The sequence below is a fragment of the Alligator mississippiensis genome, chromosome 3 (assembly GCF_030867095.1).
Source record: "Alligator mississippiensis isolate rAllMis1 chromosome 3, rAllMis1, whole genome shotgun sequence".
In the NCBI taxonomy this organism is placed as follows: Eukaryota; Metazoa; Chordata; order Crocodylia; family Alligatoridae; genus Alligator; species Alligator mississippiensis.
Genome location: NC_081826.1, coordinates 240293587 through 240315647, shown reverse-complemented (window position 1 = coordinate 240315647; position 22061 = coordinate 240293587). Strand labels below are relative to the sequence as shown.

The window sequence follows — 22061 nt, the reverse complement described above, 5'->3', positions numbered from 1 at the left end:
ACAGCTCTATGACACTAGAAAATATCTTAAAATGTTTAGGAGCTTGTTGACATTATAAATACAGAGTACACTTCTTGCTGGTTTCCATAGCTTGGTAATGTGCACACTGGACCACTCCTGCAGTTCTTACTCAGACACAAATCCCACTGAGGCCTTTGAGCCACTGAATTCAGGCAAGATCAAGTCAGGACCAATTCAAAAGGAGTTGTGTCAGAGTAACAGATGGAGGATTATCACCATTCAATTTAATTATGACATCCTAAATTTCTTATTTCTCTATAAATAGCATGAAGCCATAAATGAAAATTATGAGTGTTCAAAAATTAAAGCATTCTTGGGAGCATTGAAGAAAACATATTTTATCAACAAATTAGAACTAAAATTAAAATGTAATGTTAAAATGTAATTTCTATATAATTTGGAGTAATTTATATACAATGGGTAAGGCATTTTTGTGTATTGATTTTTCAAGTATCATTTTTCAGAAATGTTAAACATCTCAATTTTTGAGTATCAAGTTTTTTTTTTATATTAATATATTATATAGATAAATGGGCTGTGTCTGTAAACAGGGTTTTGGCAAAGTCTGCAAGTTCCTTAAATGAAGACCTTTTTTTTTTTTCTTCCATATATCAGGAGACCATTTTAATTCACTCACAAGCTAAATTCTCAAAGGGACTGGTATATATGGTAACATAGGAGCCAATATCCCAGCTATCAGTTTTCATACAGCCTGGCTGGACCTTTACATTACTGCTGCCCCACATTTATTGTTCTTTCATTGCAACTGTCAGCATTTCCTGACAGCACATTACGGAGCACATGGCTACAAAGTCGGTATCAATCAGTCCATGATCATGCAGATATAAGTAGCAGACTATTGATAATGGGCCTTAAATCAGATCATCATGGCTTAAGCATAAGATTCTTAAAAGGCAGTAACCCTGGGGGATCTTCCTCTTGTTTGCACCTGTTACAAACCACACAAGCTCAGCTTCTGCTACCTAACAACTACAACTTTTTATGATAACAAAAATAAACCTATTAAAAAAACAAAAACACCACTGCTCTATGTACTATATCCAGAAGGCATAGGCAATTAATAGAACTTTTCACTACGTCTCTTTTAAACTAGATGTCGCAGAAATATTATACAATACTTGCCATTACACTAATGTTCTTTTTCCCCACATTGATAACAGCAGTTTTGTTGTGCTTTGAAAATGTCTTACTTCAAAAGCACTTCAATTTGATATGGCCATTTAACAAGAAAAATGAGAGAATGTAAATAGTTTAGAGGAGCTCTTCACCACACTGAAAGCACCATGTTAAAAACAAAAGGATCTAATTTGTCCCAGACATAAATAATAAAACAAAACAAGAGTTGCATGCAAATTTAGCAACATAAAATTTAAGGTGATAAACAGAATGGAGCCTGGCTTCTTGTTTAGTATTCCTTAGTTATCACCATAATTGCTGCATGTCTGTCATCACTAGGAAAAGAAAAAAGTGTCTCTCTCAGCTGCTCCCCTGCTTGTTTTGTTCGCTGTATTCTTGTAAAGTGGGAGAAAATAAGTGTCATTTAATGAATAGTGCTATTCTTTGTCTGACAGCTTCATATCTGTTAGGTGTAGGAGGCCTAGTACTTTCCTTTTCTGATAATGTTTTTGACAGTGTGCTAAATTCCTCCCCCAAAAGGCCGGCGTATATATTCTGCTAAAAGGGGCTTCATCTATCCTGAATGGATGCCCTCTTTTAACCCCCTTCAGCTTCTGTTCTTACATTAATTGAGCTGATCAGATTGAGCATATGAATTTGTCTTTGATGTATTCGTATGTTTAGTTGACGCTGCTCGCTCTCTCATTGGCAGCGGACAGAGCTCTCAGACAAATAGGAGTGTTGCCATGGTAACAAGCAATAGCTAGGGATCTCTTGAAAAATATTTTTATTTCAAAATTCAAACTGGAAAATTCTCACTGGATATGGTTCTTGGTTCTAAACGTGTCATATCTAATGATGAATGCAATTAGGAATCCCACCAGTGTTTTAAATAATAAATTAGGCTAATTTTCTAGGCCTGGCATGATGACACAAATACTAAAAAGGAATCTTCTCTTTTTTATCCATGACAAAAGACTTATTAATGACTTTTGTTCTTACGATTTCAAAATTAATAGAATGGTAGAATAATGTTACAGCCATCTATGTGCTGAAAACGAGAGGCCTAGAGGTAAACTTTTTTTTTTTAATTCTTCAAGCTGCTCTGATATTTGGTTATTTTACATAAAAGCAGGTGAAGAAATCCTTCTACAAATGTTGAAAGCCTTAGCAGTTGGTAAATCTCAGAGGATAAAAAATGCCTATAGCCATTTTTAATTACTAAGCATGAAAAGGATAGATGTTGAACATAAGTTTTGTAGGCCCTTACAATCTTAGAATGCCAGGATTTTAATTCTTAGGCTCTCATTTGAAAAACAAAGAAACAATGAAAAGAAAAAGACTTAATTGTAGGAAGAGGATTGATGATTAGACTGCGATGATTTGTAATTAAAATACATATTTTGTAGTAATATGGCTGCTATTATTTTCCCTAGAAATTAGCTTCCTGACTTTGGCTTTTAAGATACTGCCTGCCAATGTTCAGAAGTAGAGTTTCAGGGTTCTGCCGCAACGTATAATTATGCTACAATGAAACCCATTGATATTATCATCTTTTAAGCTACTTCCAATTAGATTTGTTCAATCTTCAGGGGTCACTCCCCTATATTTTTGCTTTGAGTTAAATGTTAAAATTCAAAACTTCCATCAGAAGTGAGGTTCTAAGCAAGTGATTCCCCTTTAGCTAAACAGTATATCTGTGAATTTGATATGCAGACATTGGTCTTAAATAGTCTGTAGGTCATAATCATACAAAGCAAGAGACTGGTGAAGGAAAATCCAAAGAAATATGAATGGGAACATCTGCTCCTATGTTAAGTTGGCAAATCTAAAGTAAGGATTCCATACTTGTGAAATGCTACCAAAGGATAAAGTGAATATTATAAAGCATGCAAATAGACACAATTTGGTTTCAATTTTATATTTTTTGCTTATTTTTGGTAGAAAACTCTTCAAACATGGTATAGTATTGTAGTATAATTTATAATATAGTCATTACAGTACTTCAGATATTACACTCTACAAAGTAAAGCAATAGCAAGTTACAACCCACCAGCGTTTTTAACCCAAGGAAAGCCAATGAGAGTTTTGTCATTGACTTCAATAGATAGAAGATGTTACTTCTATTTTTAATTCCAGTAAACCAAATTAGAGCAAAGTCCAGCTTCTTCTGGTAAGTCATTTTAATAGTGGAGTTCTTTATAGCTTTGTGGTTCTTTCCAGGGTCAGATTAGCAAGTTAGTTTGCAGATATGACTACTGTTATAAAGAGTAATTATTTCTAATTCAAAAACCAGAAGACAGGTCTATTAGGAACCTATTTTATGCTTTTACAAAGGCATATAATTATGACCTATATGTCAGTACTGTTTTACTTTAGTATCTATAAATGCTGAGTCTTCTAAGAATTTTTGTTGTTATACCTTCAATCATGGTTAATTTTCTCTTTCTTATTTCTACATCATGGTCATCATCAGCAATTCCACATAATTGAGGATGCTTGTCTTCCATGAATGCCTTATCCCCTGAATAGTATGTTTTCATAATACAGAAGATAGTGCTTTACCTTAACAAACAGAAGTATTAAAGAAAAAAAGGGCAGGAGAAGTTGAGTGACTGTGGTCATCTTGAAAATCAAGTATTAGACAAAACCCCTTAACACAACTCCTAGCTTTGGTATATATACAATTAATAATAATACTTAAGCTAATTTGCTGTACCGCTATTGAGAAAAACTAACCAAACTGCATTGTACAGTCATTTGACTAGATTGTAATCAGAAATCACCAGCGGCTTCGAAAATCTTTTTCTTTTTTAAATTGGATACATTTATCTCATCATAAGCACCAACAGAATCTAATAGTAACTTCATCAGTACATAAAGAAAAGACAAACTTAGCTTCTGAAAATGAATATGAGGCTATCACATATTTATGAACAGAAGTAATACATAAGGTCTCTTTTATTATAGAAGAGGAATATGTGCTTTCAGGCTACATTAAATCTTTCCGTCTTTTCATTTTTCCAGAAACAAACCTGAGTGTATCAAGAGAAGAAGGAATATCTAATCTAGCAGCAGTCAAAAGTGCTACTCAAACTACTCCATGGTGAATATCAGCAATACCTAGTATTTTGTACATAAATTCTTCTTTGAAGGTGACAAAAGACTACAGCCCTTTAAATTGATTCAGTATCAGTAGAAATCAAAAGGAATGCGTGAACACTTAATTAATTACATGTTATTTTGATTTTCTCAAAACAAAGGAATTTAAATCTTGAAATTTTAGTAAATATTAATGTTTAAAGCATTATTATGTATTAAAGATGAGAGGAAAATTAGTATTTATACAACAAAACTCAATACTGTGGACTCAATACTGTGGCTCATGTACCATTTTTAAAGATTTTTTTTACTTTAAGTCATATTATTAATGTTATTACAGTATAATGTTTTGGTCAGGATACGCAGACAAGGTATAATGTTAATGGAAAGATATAAGATGAAAATTCAGTAACCCTTCTGTTTTCTACAGTGAATATGTAATTTGGTATGTTTTAGGCTTTGTTTTGTTTGAAATCCATTTCACCTTGAACTCTGCCGGCCAGGTTTCATCCCTATTAAAAACCATGCTAGATGTTACTGTCGTAACAATCTTGAACTGCTTGCTGAATCCTGTGACACTGTAATTAAGAAAGAAAAGTATTGCAATCTGCCATTTTCCACCAAGTTTAAAAAAATATTTAAAAGGCTGCCGCTGCTACTGCTTTCTATGTTTATGGTAGATTATAGCTATCGTTATTTCCTATTCCCACAAGGTCATGTGATACCTATTCAAAGCCCAAAATCAAGAGACTTCGTCTCAGATTCATGGTAGTATCCTGCTACAATGGAATAAATGATACAGTTACTAATACAATAAATACAACACAGTATACAACCCAGATTCAGTACAATAGTCAAGATAGAATGACTTTGCCTTCCCAAGAGGAAATTAATGGAGAAATTATATCAACATATGAAAATTCCACCCAAACAATCTTCAAAATGAAAAAGACAAATAAACAGAAAGCAAGCAAGCAAACAAAATCTAGGTAGCACTCACTATGCAGATGTTGACTATTTACTCTTGTTTGAGGCCTATTTAAATTACAACTCAGCTTTGGGTTTGTTTGTTTTTTAACTGGCAGTGTTAAAAAGTAGTTAAGAATTCAGAAGGGATTAACAGAAAAACAATGGTAACCAGTGAAATGAGAAGAAATTAGAATAAAATTGTACAAGTACTGATTTCCCTTAGACTAGCATAAATCTGAAGCAATTCAACTAATTTCATTATTTGTACTGATGTAATAATAAATATAGTCTGGTCTTTAATATTTCTTGGAAGACACAGATGGGAGAGCTACCAGCGATGCAATCCCCAATGAGCTCATCCAGAAAAAAGCCTTACAACTGCTAATATAGCAGAACAACAATCTTTCCAAGGACAGATTTTATACACACACATTTTAATATTTCAAAATATTTTTAAAAATTGAAAGGGTTATTTCCAATTTTTCTTAGTCCTTCTTTGGTTCAAAACATTATTGACCAGTTTGGACTCAGTAGGTAAGAGAATACTAAAACTGAACAGAGACTACATGAGTCAAAGAAAAATTCTTACAATTACTGAATTTTTCCAACCTATTGTACCACATTCCTGTTGATATTTTAAGGGTGAAAATCATTCCAGTGCAGAGGAGCAAACCAAAGTATCATTTAAGTCCCACTTAAGTCTTGAATTAGGGCTGAAAAACTCAATTCGGCAAAAGCACTTAAGCCTGAGCTTAATTTAAAACACAGGTTTAAGTCCCACTGAAGTCACATGCCTAAAGTCTCAATCCACTAAAGCTGTTAAAACTTGACTCAACATAATTACACACACACTTTAAAATTAATGATGTGCTTAAGTGCTTTGCTGAGTCAGAGCCTTATTCTAGCCCTTTGTAGAGGGTGCCATTCACTCCTCCTTGCTATATTTTGTTTGATCTATATTGCATTGCAAAAATAGTGCAAACAAACTTAACATCTTTTTAATCTTGGCTAATATCTGCATAAAATTATTTCATCATACCATATATGAAATATTACATAAATCATGTAGTAGTGAATCAAAATTTTATTTTTATGAAGTATTTAAAACCAATGTAGATTTTCTATTTGGTAGACTATTCAACAACCTCTGTAGTCTACAGTCATACTTTGCACTACAGCTGTAGCAGTAAAATTACTGAAACTGTAATTCTCTTAATATTTAAATAATATATTAAAATTTAATTTTCAGCACCTGGAAGAATCTGTTTGTGTGCCAGCAAATGAGGTAGTTGGGCATGGAGCTCCTATACATATGGGACTCAAAAACAACCTATCACAAATAATTACTAAGCTAGAGCAGCTGTACTCACCACACTAGTCATTTAAAAATCAGGTCAAAGTTGCTTGAATTCTTTTCCATTTTCAAGGGGCTCTGCACATAAATTTTGTGGTATTTATCTTTTTGTTTTTCTATGTTATTTTAAAATTATTTATTATAACTTACAATAATTGTAATGGGGCCGTCGAGGGATTCCAGCTTTCTAGATATTTCAAGAGAGATTAAACACATCTGTTTTTATGATGGATTATAAAGATATTAGATTATGCTGAAAATGCATGTATTTGTCAATTCCATAACAAGATAATTTATTCACATTTTTATAAGAATATAAGGAGAAGCTGTAACATGCAAGTACATTTACTGATGTATCTCACACTTATACTGTTATTTATCAATAATATATTTTATTTTTTTAACAACAAATAACATCATCTGATTCATGAACCAAAGAAATAGATTAGTATTATAGGTTCTCATTTATTTTTAGGTTAGTAGTTTTCAAATGGAAAGTGAATATTTCTTTTTAAAGCATTTCCCAAATTACAGCTTTCAGACGTACTTTGTTTTTTTAAATAATGCCCACTCCTTTCAAGAATGGTTTCTAAAAACCATTACCAACTTTATGATCCTTTGTGAAGAACTGACTGTGTGCCATCTTTCTCTTGTCTCACCTCTTTTCACAATTTTGGTTAGAACATGTTTAGGAGAAGGGATACTTCATTGTGATTATATTTTCATGAGTTTCATGGGTTTTACATTTCAGCTGCCTAACATGAAAATAAAGCTGAAACCTCTGTTTAAAAAAAAAGGAAAAAGCAGCTATTTCTTTTACATATAATTTTAAAAAATATAAATCACATTTCTATACATGAATAGAAAGAAGGCCATAATGAAAAAACCCTTTTTATACTGCTGCACATAGGAGGAAAAGTGTTAAACTTTTGGGGGAATGTACATTTATACACTATGATTACCTTCAATCATTTTAATGCAAGTCATTCATACCACCACCATGCTAACAAGGCATCCAATTTACTAAACAAAGAATATTGAAAATACATTTAAAAGGTACAAATGACTGTCCAAAGAATGACACTGAAAAATATTAAGTAACAGCTCTACCTCAAGATAAGCCTCACAATTAAAGAGTTTTAATGAAGAGAGCCTTCAAAGGCTAAATCAGGAGGCATTGATTAGATTGCCTCTAACTTTGTGTTTTGACACCTTCGTCTTTCGTGGCATTATATTGTCTCTGTGCATCTTACAAAGGAAGCATTTTACTAAGCCCACACATGAACAGGAGACAGCAGTGCTCATAAAAGAGACTGTCAAGGGTGTGAGCCAAAATGGGTCTCATTTGGATTTCAAGTGAAGAAAACTCCTAATGCATTTCATTACAATGTATGCGAACCTCTGAAAAGAAGGATGGATTGGGATTCTCATCCCTATTAATTTATTGAAATGGATTCAGTTTTTTCTTGTATATCAAGAGAGACCATGTGTTTCAAGAAAGGTAACAATATTATAGTCCCAAATAACCAAATATGCTATGATGCAGTATGCCCTTCTGTGAGATAAAGAGGATGCAATTTTCTTGATAATTGGGATTTGAGTTTAAAAATAAATCCTACAATAGCTTGGCAACAAATAAATATTCTTTGTTACTATCAGTTTTAAAGATATGATCAAGAAGCTTGCAACACAGGGATTGATTCACTCTTTGTTACCACAGCAGGCTTTTTAGTATTGGAAATCCTGCTTTTACCCACACTACTGTCATTCACATACTGACTTTTTATTTCATTGAAGAACTGTGTGTATGATGTAATTAGGATAACACCTATAAAAGTCACATTTTATTAAAAGATAGCAGAGTGGGAATGAGAGAAAGTAGGAACAGTTTAAGCACTACAATATAGTCGGTAATATATGCTAGATTTACTTAATTCCAGAAAGGACGCTAGTTACCAAATCAACTATCATGTTATCCACAGTAAAATGCTTTATATAAATACTTATTTTTTAATTTTTTATCTTTCACCCTTGATGATAAAAAGCTACAACCTGCTGTTCAGAAACCTGTAAATCCTAACTAAACATAAAGGGCATGATATAAATCCCTAATCTATGCTAATAATTTTACTAATATACAGTATTAAAAATATAAGACATATGCTCTCATTGTTTTTAACACCATTAACATTTAGAGATGATTGATTATGCTATACCAATAACATTCAGTGAGTTCAAAGCTCATCTATTTTTTATGTAAATCTTACAACCTGCTAGTTAAATTAAAGGTTAAATATACATAAAGTCTTAGAAAAAATACACATAAAGCATTCCATGTGTATATAGAATATAGTATACAAACACACAGTACTATATTCACATATCATCTAAAAGTTCAAAAAACATACCAAGATTTTACACATATGTTTAATGAGCAGAATACATAGAATACTAAGTGTGCATTGTCTATTAAGTCAATAATTCTAATGACATCATAATTATAAAAGATAAATGCCAAGGAAATCACAATTAGAGACAAATGTAAAACTTGCTTCCAAGCTTCAGCTGTCATAACTATTTTGTTTCAAACTGGAAAAAAGTCCAGGCTCTAGCCAATTTATTTAACCTGTTTTTATTAATGCTTGTGTGGATGGGTGCTGGAGAGACAACTACATATGTACTTGACATATGTACAGATTCTGTAGGCATGAATATACATATTCTGTACACACACATATATATAGATGCACAGTATAACTCCCAATTATCTTAAATGCTTGGAAACATCAACATTTGTATAAACTAAGTTGTACATAATGGGGGAACTCTATTAGGCAAGGGATACCCACCAGAGGATATAACCTAGATTTGACTAGAGGAATTTTGTCTGGAAAGGGTTTGGATAACAGATGCACAGGTTTATTTAACTTTCAGATAAAACAAATACAAATGATGCATGATCACTAATACTTTTATTTGCCAATCCTTTTAGTGATAAAGTTTGCAAATTTCTATGTTCAGTGCATGCGCGTGCACATGCACCCACACACACAATCTCTTTTTTGAGGAATCATAATTGAATTAGAATGATGCATGTTCCATGTTTTATCTTGACAGCTCCTGTATACTCAAGCAGAGCCCATTAAACACAAACATACAGCAGGTTACTTGTTGAATAATGTATTTCAAGTACTTAAAATTACTAGGGATTTGACTAAGATCTGCACATGAATACATATTTTGGACTTAATTTTCTGTGCTGGCATTTCTTCAGCTGAATACACTTTAAATTCTAAAATGAATTCAGTTAATATTAGTTTTTTTCAGGACATAACAAAGGTAATAACACTACCTTTACAATATAAACTTTATGACATCTTGAATAAAACTGACAAGTGTAAAATTTGATCCATAAACTAAGTGATATACTTATGTTAATTCACCTTTTAAAAGATATTATGTGTTGCTCAGTTTTTTGACAGGGCTCCCATTCATACCAGAGACATGTTGAAAAACACTATATTTTCTCTCAATAAGGAAAATCACTTTATCCACTATCATTCTCGTTCTGTCTCAATAAAAAATCAATCATCAAATGCTTGTTTCCAAGTTCTACTTGTTAAACTGCCAATTTATGCATACAGTTGAACTCAGCTGAAATTCATTCAAAAGCACTTCTCTCTCTCTCTTATTTTTTCCTTTTTCCTCCCCCTTATTTCATTTTTATAATGTTGGTAACTCTGGAAATGAGAAGTAGAAAAAAAAGTTTTTATGTGCATAATATAACTAATGTTACAATTAGAAGATTGTGATCAGATGAAATTCAGAATCTTACTGTTTAAAGGAAAAGCAAAACTAAATCTTTTATGTGGTTTTCAAAGTAATAAAGGTCTGATTGATCCCACTGACTAAGGCAATTGCATCGGTTGTCTAAATGGTAGTAACATCAATGTCAGATATGTGGTTATCTTTTCATCTTGGCCTATTCTCGAATGTAAAAATCAAATGTTTGAAGGACATTTCACTGACCTGTTATGGCCTCTGCAACTCTCTAACACAATACTAGTATTTCTTATATAAGTGCCAGATTTTGGATAAAAAACACTTCATCAATGATGCCTTTGCGACATCTGGCGGTGCTTAGTATATATAAAATTTAGTTTTGTTTTTTACAAACCTATGAGTACTTGAAATTCCAGTCCAAAAGGCTTTGATACCCCCTAGCGGGGGGACAAAAGCAATCTGGGCTACAAAAATATAACGTGGACTACCATGAATCCATATGGTGCAAAAGGTCACAAATCTTGAGATGCGGTGACATCATGACAATAAGACACTTTCTAGACAGAAGCTGACTCATTTTGAATATAAAAAGGACCCCGATCAAATGCTCCCACACATTTAAAACTATAGAGAAAAGAAGTATGCAAACCGCTCAATGCAGATGCTTAACACTTGAGTTAAAGCATACCTTTACTTTTTACAAGTAAAGGATAGTATCAAGATGCACAACAGCTTCTAAAAGCTTCATTTGTATGTTATTAATAGATTCTGAGCAAGTGTTGATAAAGAAAAAAACAGCTGATTCAGAGTACATGCTTCCATGCACTCACAAGCTCTTTTTTAAATGATTAATTCAGCTGTTCTACATGCTTGCAGTCTTATTGTTTATAATTTTAGTAAACTATGGGACTTGAAAAATATTTTATGCAGAAAGAAAATGATCTTTAGCTTTTTGTTCCTTTTCTAAAGTCCTTTCAGAACAAAGAAGGAAAAACTCATTTCCATCCCTTCATTACATTAGCCACAGGAATATCTGATGTCCACATTAAGAAACCATGACTTTGCTAATTCTCAGCCCAGCAGGAGAAAATAGCATGCAGGATAAATTTGATTTTTCACTTGTTCTATTAGAATCTTGAAGAAGTGGATGACACAATGGCACTATGATCACACTTTAAATGTATTTTTGCTGATTTAATGTTTTCAGGCTGCTTTTTCAATTTTCAACAGAATATTTACTTCAGATGAAAACAAAGCATTTTAGAAAATGTTTCCTTGGGGATGGAGTAAGAGTTTCTCGATTCTGCTGTAATGATCAATGTTCAGTATTTCTTTATTTCTTACTGTTCAAAAAATGGTAATATATAGTTTTATCTTCTTGTATTGCAACAGGCCTATAGCATATGTGACTGACACTCAAGAACAATTTTTAATAACTCATAACTGAATCATTTTGACAAAATCCACAACCTCTCTGAATTGCCACTGAAAATAATTAGATCTAATATAAGTTCTAATGGTCTAATATATAGTCAGCTGTAAGTCCTATATCCTCAGAAAACAGTTATTACAGTATATTACAGTAATTCATATAAAGTTTTCTTCTCAGGCCCCAATCCTGGAAACACTATATACTGGTTTAACACTATACATCCAAGCAGTTCTATTGATGTCAATGGGCTGGCTCATTAAAGGAAGGAAATATTTGCAGGATTAGGTCTTACTATGGAATAATTTACCACTCAAAAAATCATTATACAAGCGTAGGAAACTTCTGCATGCCACATCAGTTGATAATATGCATGGCAGAAACCAATTTAAGAAGGGAGTGAAAACAAAACATAATTGAAGAAGTGGCAAATACATAAACCTTTCGAAGTGGGATGGTCTATATCATAATCAGTGGAATGAGAGTACTAGCAACAAAAATTAATAAAGTAGAATTTGAAGGGAAAAAATGACAAATTCTAGGGAGCATATAAAAATAAATAGATGTATCTGTTAAATATAGTCAGTAGTATGGCAGTATCTTTCTTTCCTTTAATGCGAAGGATGCAAAATACAATTTAGCTGCACCATGGCCAGGATAAGATTATACAGGAAAATTCTGTTAAATCAGAATTCCATAATCTGAGATTATGGAGTTAAAATAGGCACCCAAACTAAAACTATAAACATATATATACAAATGTGAGAAGCTTCAAACAGAAACAGATGAACCAGAAGGCCTGGCAATGGAAAAGGACTCTGAAGGATTATAGATTCATAGCAGAATTATAAAACTCAATGGGATATGTTAAAACCTGGCTATAGACTACACATGGGGGACAAACTAGACTAACAAGATGAGAGTGTAGTGCTTTACTTAAGAGATTTCATGGACTAATATGAAAATTCTCCATAGAGATTACCAGGCTCTTGAATCAGTATGGAAGATATTCCAAGCTGCAAGAATACAAATATATTCAGAGGTTTCTATTACTAGTCTCCAAATCAAGAAAAATATATTGATAGATATCAGGGAAAGAACAAATTTAGTAAAGCCAAATTACAGAGATCTGCAGTTATTTGCATAAGTAGCAGTCAAATGACAAAATGGAAGAAAGTTTAGAGAAGCTACTAAATGATTGCATTCCTGAAAATGTTAATTCTACAGTAGGAAAAGGGGAGTGTTGCTTTTTTTAATTAACAGGTAGAAGTTGATTTAAGTATTAACAATATCAGAGACCCTAAATAAGGACCTCAATATAATTCTAGGGGAGGAAAAGGACCCAAAATTAACAGTAACACTAATCTTTAGAAAAGAAGATTTTAATAAAATGGGGAAGTTGATTTTAAAAAGATCTTAGGTCAAAAATAAAGGATATGAAATGTTCAGATATGGAACAAGACTCTATTTATTATTTCCTTAAACAGAGTCAAGAAAAGGAATGGAGGGGAGGAAATAAACACAATGGCTCAACAACAACATTTAGGACATTGTTTGAGCCAAAAAGAGCTAGTATTATGATAGATGAAATGCTGGCAGATATGAAGTAATGCATGTTGAAGGTTAACATTTTTACTACTCGTAAATGTTAGTGTTCTAGATCAGTGGTTTTCAACCTATGGTCTGCGGACTGCTTGGGGGCCCGCAGACTGTCTAAGGGGTCCATGAAAGATGACTATGATCAATCAAAAGTATGTGAATACCCACACTTACAATTCAAAGAGGTGCACACCTCCATTTGAAAATTCCAAAGGGGTCCACACCTCCATTCAACATTTTTTAGGGGTCCCCAAATGAAAAAAGGTTGAAAACCACTGGTGCATTTTTGGTTGACAGACCATATAAGCAGTGGCTGGTCCATCTGTGAGCTGGATCAGATTGGTGGTCCTAATATGGCACCCAGGGTGGTTGCAGTGGGACCCCATCTGGCCATGTGGGGGGGGGAGGGGGAGAGGGAGAGCAGCCCAGCCCTAACCCTGCCGTATGGAGGGGAAAAGGGGCTGGATATGTCCCTGATCCAGCTGCAGGTGGGGATATGGCCCAGCCTTGATTCAGCTGCAGGTGGGTGGGGGCAGCAGCATTTCTGAGCCTCAACCTGTTTTTAGGAATTTGGCGGTGGGGGAGGGTGACCATATTAATTGCCGCTGTTCCTCCACTGCCAAATTCCCTAACCCATGGCGAGTCCCGTGAGCCAGATGGCATGGCTCCACAGGTCAAATTTGGCCTGCAGGCTGGAGATTGAGCACCCCTGTTCTACATTAACTATCAACACACAGAAGGTATTTGTACATCACTGAGGACAACTGAATGTAAGACCTCTACTCAGTGTAAAGCTATAGCCAAAATGGTAAACAAAATGTAAGGTTGTATGAGAAATGGGATAAAAAATAATAAAGAAAATATTATAATGCCAATTTATGAATTCACAGTTTGCTTCCATTTGAAATACTATGCAAAATTCTAGTTACCCCACCACAAAAAGGATATTGCAGAAATGGAAAAGTTTCAGCAAACAACAATCAGATTGAATAGGGGTATGAAAACACTCATTTGAAAAGTGATTTAAAAGATTGTGATCCTTTGCTTTAGAAGAGACAAGTAAAAGAGACCACGATAAAAGATACAAAATAATTAAGAAAATAGAGATAATAAACAGTTTCCATTCCCTGTCTTACAACTGAAAGGGGGAGTGTTGGAGTGACAATGTAGCCATAACAGTCCAGAAACTATGAGAGTCAAGGATTTTGTGGGTGACATTTTTATGGGATCAAGTATATAGTTTAGAGGAATATAGAGAACCAAGGCACCAAGTAGCCTTCCTCAGGTCTGACTAAAAAGCAGCCAGATCTTGAGCAAAACAGCAGTTGGGACAAAGGCTTGTGTAAAACTCCACATATAAATAAAAACAGGATATAAGAGAGATTATTTGAACAGAAGTTAACAAACAAGAGAGATGCAGTAGAAAGGACAACCTGGTAAGTGGAAGGATAAGACCATTCAAGAGAGTTATTATTACCTGAAGTGCAAAGAGATTTTGGGGGATCCGGTAGATTAAAATGAGCCACAAAGTCAATATCTATTTTAGTCCCTTGTTCTTAGTATCCAGTAAGCTAATGGAGTTTAGTTCTCAGGTTTTCAAAGATACTAGGGTGGGAAGAGATATCAAAGGATCATCAAGTCCGACCTCCTGCCAGTGGCAGGAAAATGTGCTGGGATCATATGACCCCAGCCAGGTGCTTGTCCAGTCCCCTCTTGAGGACCCCCAAGGTAGGGGAGAGCACCACCTCCCTTGGAAGCCCATTCCAGATTCTGGCAACCCTAATCATGAAAAAGTTCTTTCCAATGTCCAACCTAAATTTACTCTCTATCAGCTTCTGGCCGTTGTTTCCAATTATTCCAAGGGGTCCCCTGGTAAACAGAGTATCCTGTATTCCTTGTTGTTCCCCATTCCCCGCCCCCCCCAGGGAATTTGTATACTGCCACAAGTTCCCCCCTCAGCCTTCTCTTGAACAGGCTGAAAAGGTCCAGGTCCCTCAGTCTTTTCTTATAAGGCCTTCCCTACAGGCCTCTAACCATATGAGTGGCCCTCCTCTGGACACTCTCAAGGTTGTCCACATCCTTCTTGAATTGCAGCACCCAGAACTGGATGCAGTACTCCAACTGTGGCCTGACCAGTGTTGCATACAGGGGGAGCATCACCTCCCTGGACCTGTTCGTGATGCACCTACTAATGCATGACAAAGTGCAGTTAGCTCTGCTTTGTCACATGACAACTCATATTCATCTTGGCGTTGACAATGACTCCGAGATCTCTTTCTGCTGCTGTGCTGCTGAGAAGGTCATCCCCAGCCTATAGAGGTCATTCCTCAGGTCCATCTTTCAAATTTGAAATGTTTATAATTGTGAAATGTTGTAATTGAAAGGAGGGCAAATTCAAAGCTGATAAAAAGAAATATCTTTTCACACACTGGTGGAGCTTATTGCCAGAGAATTATAATATTTATTATTGACATTTTGAGGTGTCTATACACATGCTCTGGGGTGGGGTGGGGGGGCAGGTGTCATTTTAACTAGAGTGGCTCCCAGATATCTACTCTAATTAAAATGCCACAGCATCGCATGTATTAAGCGTCCTGCATTCCAAAATGGCTGCACTGCAGGGGTGCTTTAACTAAGCTCGTTCAATGAGTTTTAAAGTGCCCCCCACAGCCATTTTGAAACATGGGATGCTTAATACATGCAACAGTGAGGCACACTGGAGTATTCTAATTAGAACACTACAGCAGACTCGACTAATCTGTGAATTGATAAAGATTCATCGAGTCTGCTCTGACATGTTCTAATTAGAACGCATCGGAGCACATGCATAGGCATCCTGGGACATTATGTTCTATTATGAGTTTCAGATATTAAGGGAATCTTTAGGTATTGAGGTTTAGAAATGGATGTCTATGGGAGGTGTAATTATTCTGTACCTGCCCACTGTGGAGTTTCTTGCACCTTTACCTGGCCATTGTGCTAGCCATTGTTGTAAGCCTCACACTTGCCTAGATGGACCATCACTGGGACCAAGTATAGCAATTTCAGTGTTTTCTAAATGTATCTGACTTTATCTGTCTTGCAAAGAAGGAGATTCTCAGTGACACCAATTACTTCACTTCACTATCAAAGGCAAGGTCTTTATAACTATAACTTTACCTCACCCAACTTTGCATGTGACTTCATCCCACCACCTCTGTTTTGGAAACATATGCTTCTTATCTGAAAAAGTATGGAGTGAGGAAATACTGGTTCCCTTGCATATGTCAGCTATTAATGCCACTTTGAGAATCCAGACTGGATATTGCTTAGTGTGGTCTTGTTCAGGAAGTCACTGGTTGACACTGATCAATTATCTCACTATCAGTCAATATCACATTTTCTCTTTTTAGGAAAGGAGGATGAGATTATAAGGAGACAACTCACTAAACATTTAGGTATCTGATCTTTTTGATCCTCACAAAATGGTTTAGATTATGTTGACTGTTGAGCTCCTGGTGATACATGAGTGCCAGGTGTCATCTATTTTCAGTACTGCTAATCCTAATTTACGTGTAGAAGTGGGTAGGACTATGCTTTTATGGCATAATTCTTTTTACTCAGAGAGAGATCTCTGCAGCTAGTTGATAGTAATTACTCCTTTTCTTACAGCACTCTCAGGTGTACATTTGCAATACATGCCATTCAGTTACTGCTACTCTTCAGCATGTAGGCTATTAGGAGGCTGTTAGGGGGTATATAGGATTGTATGCTGAAAATGTGTGATCTTCAAATCCCCCAGATAACTGGATAAGCACCTTTTGATAATAAGTTCACTAGCTGCTTAAAAATCTGCTTCTGCATATGTCCAGAACAGCTACCATATCAGCTCAGTGTCTTTCTGGCACTTAAGCTCAACCAAAATCCTCAAGCTAGAAAATAGGTTTCATCTCTCAGGAAACGACCAACCTATAAACTCATCTTGTTGAAGCTGTGCTACTCTGCAATAAAAAATTGCTGGACCAGCAAGGAGTATTGCTGTAACCCAATGATTAAGGCACTCATTTAGGAGAGGGGAGACCTGGATTTGAATTTGAACTGCAAGGAAAGTTTATGCCTTGTACACACAAAAATTAAATATTAAATACAAAAAGAGTCTTTGAAGCTGGTATCAGGACCCAAACATCTGAAAGGTAGGTTCTGTTGCACACACAAAATGTCAAATTGCCCGAGTTTCTCTGCTAAACTAGGCTTTAGTATTTTGATGCCAAAGTTCCCTATGGGAGAAATAGGGATTGTATTTCTACTAACTGTACTTTTTCACCTCAAAACATATTGGGAGGTCAAAATAAAACTTTGGAGGCTTTCTGATACAATTGTAATGGAAGCCATAAGAGCAACTGTGACTCCAACCTTTGACAGGAACTATTTAAATACTAAGTTAGTGTTTAAATTATTGTTGTCTGCTAATAAATGTGAGGCCATTAAGCCTTTTGGATGCCAAACTGTCATGTATTTGTCAGGATGTATCCAGCATCTCAAATTAATCATTTTGCCTCACAACTGGTTGAGGCTGGAGTGTTATCTTTAACTCTATCACTTTAAGGCAATTCCTGACTCCTTTAGAGTCCATTTTGGGCACACAGGAATTTAGACATATACCCAAGAAATGATCCTTATAATGTTATTAAAATGTGCTTTTGTAATTTTATATCTGGCTTTTGTAGTAGTCAAAGAAAAAATACATTTCCTGGAAATATACAAAGTTTGGTTTGACTGGCCATAATGCTTTTCTAGGTGTCTTTTTGATTCATCTTGTAAATACGTAAGACACACAACTGGAATACAATTTTAAATATTCATTTACTTGACATATAATAAAAGATATATTACATTATATTATATTACATCTCTCACATTGAAGTCCAGTGTTTGTTTTAAAAAACAGAAAAGCCTCTAAAAAGCCTCTTAACTGACAGATGTTCTATGATAAGGTGAGAGGCTCTATGACTAGGGAGAGAGCAGTGGATGTAATATGCCTTGACTTTAGCAAGCCTTTTGTCACCGTCTTCCAGGACATTCTCATTCAGTGGAATAACAAGCAGAATCAGCACCTGGGTCAAACCCTGCAGGAGGGAGAAGGGAGAGCATGGGATCCCAGGGGTGAGTGTGATTCTGAGAGTAGGGAGATAGCATGCTGGTTCAGAGAGTGGGGGCTGTAGTCTTACCCATACTGGGAACTATAAACAGTCTCTGGTTGAGCTGGAGCTGCTGCCACCACTGCCTGCTCTGCTCATTCTAACTGTCAAGCTTAAAGCAGCAGCAGCAGTCAGGGACCATTCTGGTGTTACTGACATGGGTATGCTACCAGGGCACAGACTACGCAGGCCTGGGGAGTGATTCCAGAGCCCCTCCTAACTCATTAACTGGGGCAGGTGTCCCTCTGACCCACATTCCTACTGTTCTCATTATCAAACAAATGAAATACAAACTAGATAAAAGTACTGTAATGTCAATACATAACTGATTGGATCATCATGCTCAGCAAGTAGTCATCAGTGGCTCAATGGTTCAATGTCTTTTTGGAGTGTTCCCCAGGTGTCTGTCCTGACTCTAGTGTTGTTTATTACCTTCCCTAATGATTCTGATGATGGGATTAAGTACTTGCTTAGCAAATTTGCAGATGAGCCAAGTTAGGTGGAACTGCAGACACTCTGGAGAGTAGGGCTAGGGTCCAGAATGAACAGGATAAATTGGAGAAATGGTCCTAAACCAATCAGATGAAATTTAACAAAGACAAATGTAAAATATTCCACATGGGATGGAATAATTGCTTGCACAAATACAGACTGGAGAATGACTGGCTATGCTGCAGGACTGCAAAAGAGGACCTGGGGGTCACAGTGGACCATATCTGAATATGAGCAAATTTTTGCAAACCCCCCTCCCCCCCAACAAACAAAAAAAAGCATCCTGGATTGTACTAACAAGAGTGTAACTTGCAAATCAATGGAAGTGATTCTTTCACTTTATTTGGCACGGGTGAGACCTCGGCTGGAGTTCTGTGTCCATCTTTGGGCCCCTCGTTTTGCAAGACCTCTGCATTGCAGCTGGGTAACTAGGTTAGTAACACTCTATCAACCCCAAAGCAGTTCCAGCTGAGCCTCAGCCCACTGATTGGTTCTAGAGCTGCTTTTAAGGAGCTCTTGGACCTTGCTTGCAACAAACTAACTTCAGTCTGTGAGTAGCTCTCATCTTTGAGACCTCCCTGGTGCCTACTCCACTACCCCTGTCCATGTACTTCATCCCTGAACTTCAGAATTCTGGTATGACCTCAGCTCACTTCCTGACATCCATTTTTGATAACCAGCTGGCTTGGTATATGAACCCCAATTTGACCTCAGCTTGCCCCCTTACTATGGATGCTGGTAACACTCCCTCTACCAGCTCTAAACACTAGGCTTAACACCTCTGAGGACCCTGATACACTTCAAGAAAGATGTGAACAAATTGGAAAAAGTCCAGCAGAGATTAAGAAAAATGATTAGTGCCCTGGGAAATATGATTTATGAAGAAAGGCTGAAAGAATTATGGTTACTTAGTCTGGAGGAGGTAGGACTGAGAAGGGACTTGATAGTCTTCAAACATCTGAAGGGAAATTATAAAGAGGATGGAGGATCTGTGGCTGTAGGGGACAGGACTATGAGCAATGGCGTGAAACTACAGAAGGGGAAATTTAAGTTGAAGATAAAGAAGTTTCTGATTATAAGGGTGATTAAGCATTGAGACAAGCATCCTAGAGAGGTTGTGGAATCTCCAGCCCCGGAAATTTTCAAGAGCAGGTTGGACAGACACTGGGCTGGAATGGTTTAGTCAGGGATGATCCTTGTTTTAAACAGTGGGCTGGATTAGATGGCCTCATGTAGTCCCTTCCAGTTGTACTTTCTTCTGTGGGATTTAGGACTATGTTATACAAGCACACATTTAGGTATACTTACTGTAATCCTACACTTGATGCTTCTGCATAATTTGAATCATATTTTAGGGGACTTCTGAGGGGTAAGGGAATCTAGAGACTTTAGAGAAATTTTTAAAATGTATTATTCACTTAACAGACATACTGCCTGCCTATAAATCACCAAACCTTACTGAATACAGCAATCTAGATTGTTATCTCCCATCAACAAGCCTACAGAACTTAGGCAGAATACTGTGTCACATAGCTTATTTATGTTCATTTTTAAAGGGAGATGCTAAATTACTAGTGTAAGGAGTGGAAGATTTTTAAAAATTGGGGTACATTTTCACACTATGAAAAATTAGATATCTTCCCCTATTTTCAAGTGCAACTCGTACAAGTAGTTTTAGAATTTATATATGTATGCCAAATTTCATTGCGGGGTAAACGTTTATGGCCACAACTCTTGAAAACATGGGCTGATAAGAACCCCCTTTAAGGTACTATTACTAACAAATACCACAGTTAAATCATAATCTTATAGCAGTTCTCACAAATCATTTATGTGGAGACACTGGCAAGAGTCAGAAAAGATTTTCAAAACAGAAAATCTTTAAAATACTATATATTAAGTCACCATACAATGTTACGAATTCTGGTCACATTTAATAGCATATTCAAACTCAGCATTTTTAAATATCTTTCAACCTCTAAGAGAACAAGAGAATGAATTTTAGAAATCGACCATAAGCTTGTCTGTTCCCACTAAGCAATATTATATTAAGTGGCCTTGACATTAAAATTAAATAACCATCATCTAAAGGGAAATTATAAATGGAGACAAATCTGATAGCAGGGTTGAAGTCTTGGACTTCAAAAATGCAAATTTCAACAACCTCAGGTCATTAGTAAAGGAAGTGCTGCGGGACCAGGGACTAAAGGTGAAAGGTGTGCATGAAGAGTGGTCGTTCCTTAAGGACATGATCCTTGAAGCACAAAGGAAGTCCATTTCCATGCAGAGAAAAGGTAGCAAAAGGGCTGGGAATCCCTCTTGGCTAAACAGGGAGATCACAGTCCTCTTAAGAAGGAAGAAAAAGGCTTATAAACAATGGAAGCTCATGGCAGGCCCCAGGGAGGACTACAAAATGACAACCTGCACTTGTAGGGAACAGATTAGATAGGTTAAAGTGACGACTGAACTTAAATTAGCAATGGGAATCAAGGACAACAAGAAGTCCTTCTTTAGGTACACAGGGAACAGGAGAAAAACAAATGAGAGTGTGGGGCCATTGCTCAACAACTCAGGACAGCTGGTTACCAGCACTCAGGAGAAAACTGAACTCCTGAATGACTACTTTGCCTTGGTTTTTCCCTTGACCCGGTGAAAAACCATGCCAGGTAGAGTACAGAATGATCAGGGTAGGAATGACCACCTTCCTACTATTACCATTGAATTGGCATGTCTAATTTTTTTAATTGATCACATATGCAAGTCAGCAGGACTGGATGAAATTCATCTGACAGTGCTGAAGGAGCTGGCTGAAGTCATCATGGAACCCCTGGCGAAACTCTTCCACAACTCGTGGTGCTCTGGAGAAGTCCCTGAGGACTGGAAGAGGGCCAATGGCATGCCCATCCACAAGAAGGGGAGGAGGGACAACCCAGGTAACTACAGGGCAATTAGCCTTAACTTCTATCCCAGGGAAAATACTGGAAAAATTCAAAGAGTC

General features: G+C 36.1%; 1 protein-coding gene across 14 annotated transcripts in view; it reads right to left on the bottom strand.

The window, feature by feature from the left end:
* KIAA0825 (KIAA0825 ortholog) overlaps window positions 1–22061 on the bottom strand; it is a 426905-nt gene that overhangs the window by 159656 nt on the left and 245188 nt on the right. The window contains exon 20 of one of the 14 annotated variants that reach the window (XM_059725025.1): window positions 9954–10323. The exons of the other annotated variants lie outside the window; for them this stretch is intronic. Coding sequence (XP_059581008.1) covers window positions 10296–10323 — 28 coding nt within the window. The 3' untranslated portion in view covers window positions 9954–10295. Of the gene's footprint in view, window positions 1–9953; window positions 10324–22061 lie in introns of those variants that run through there. 14 annotated transcript variants of the gene reach the window in all.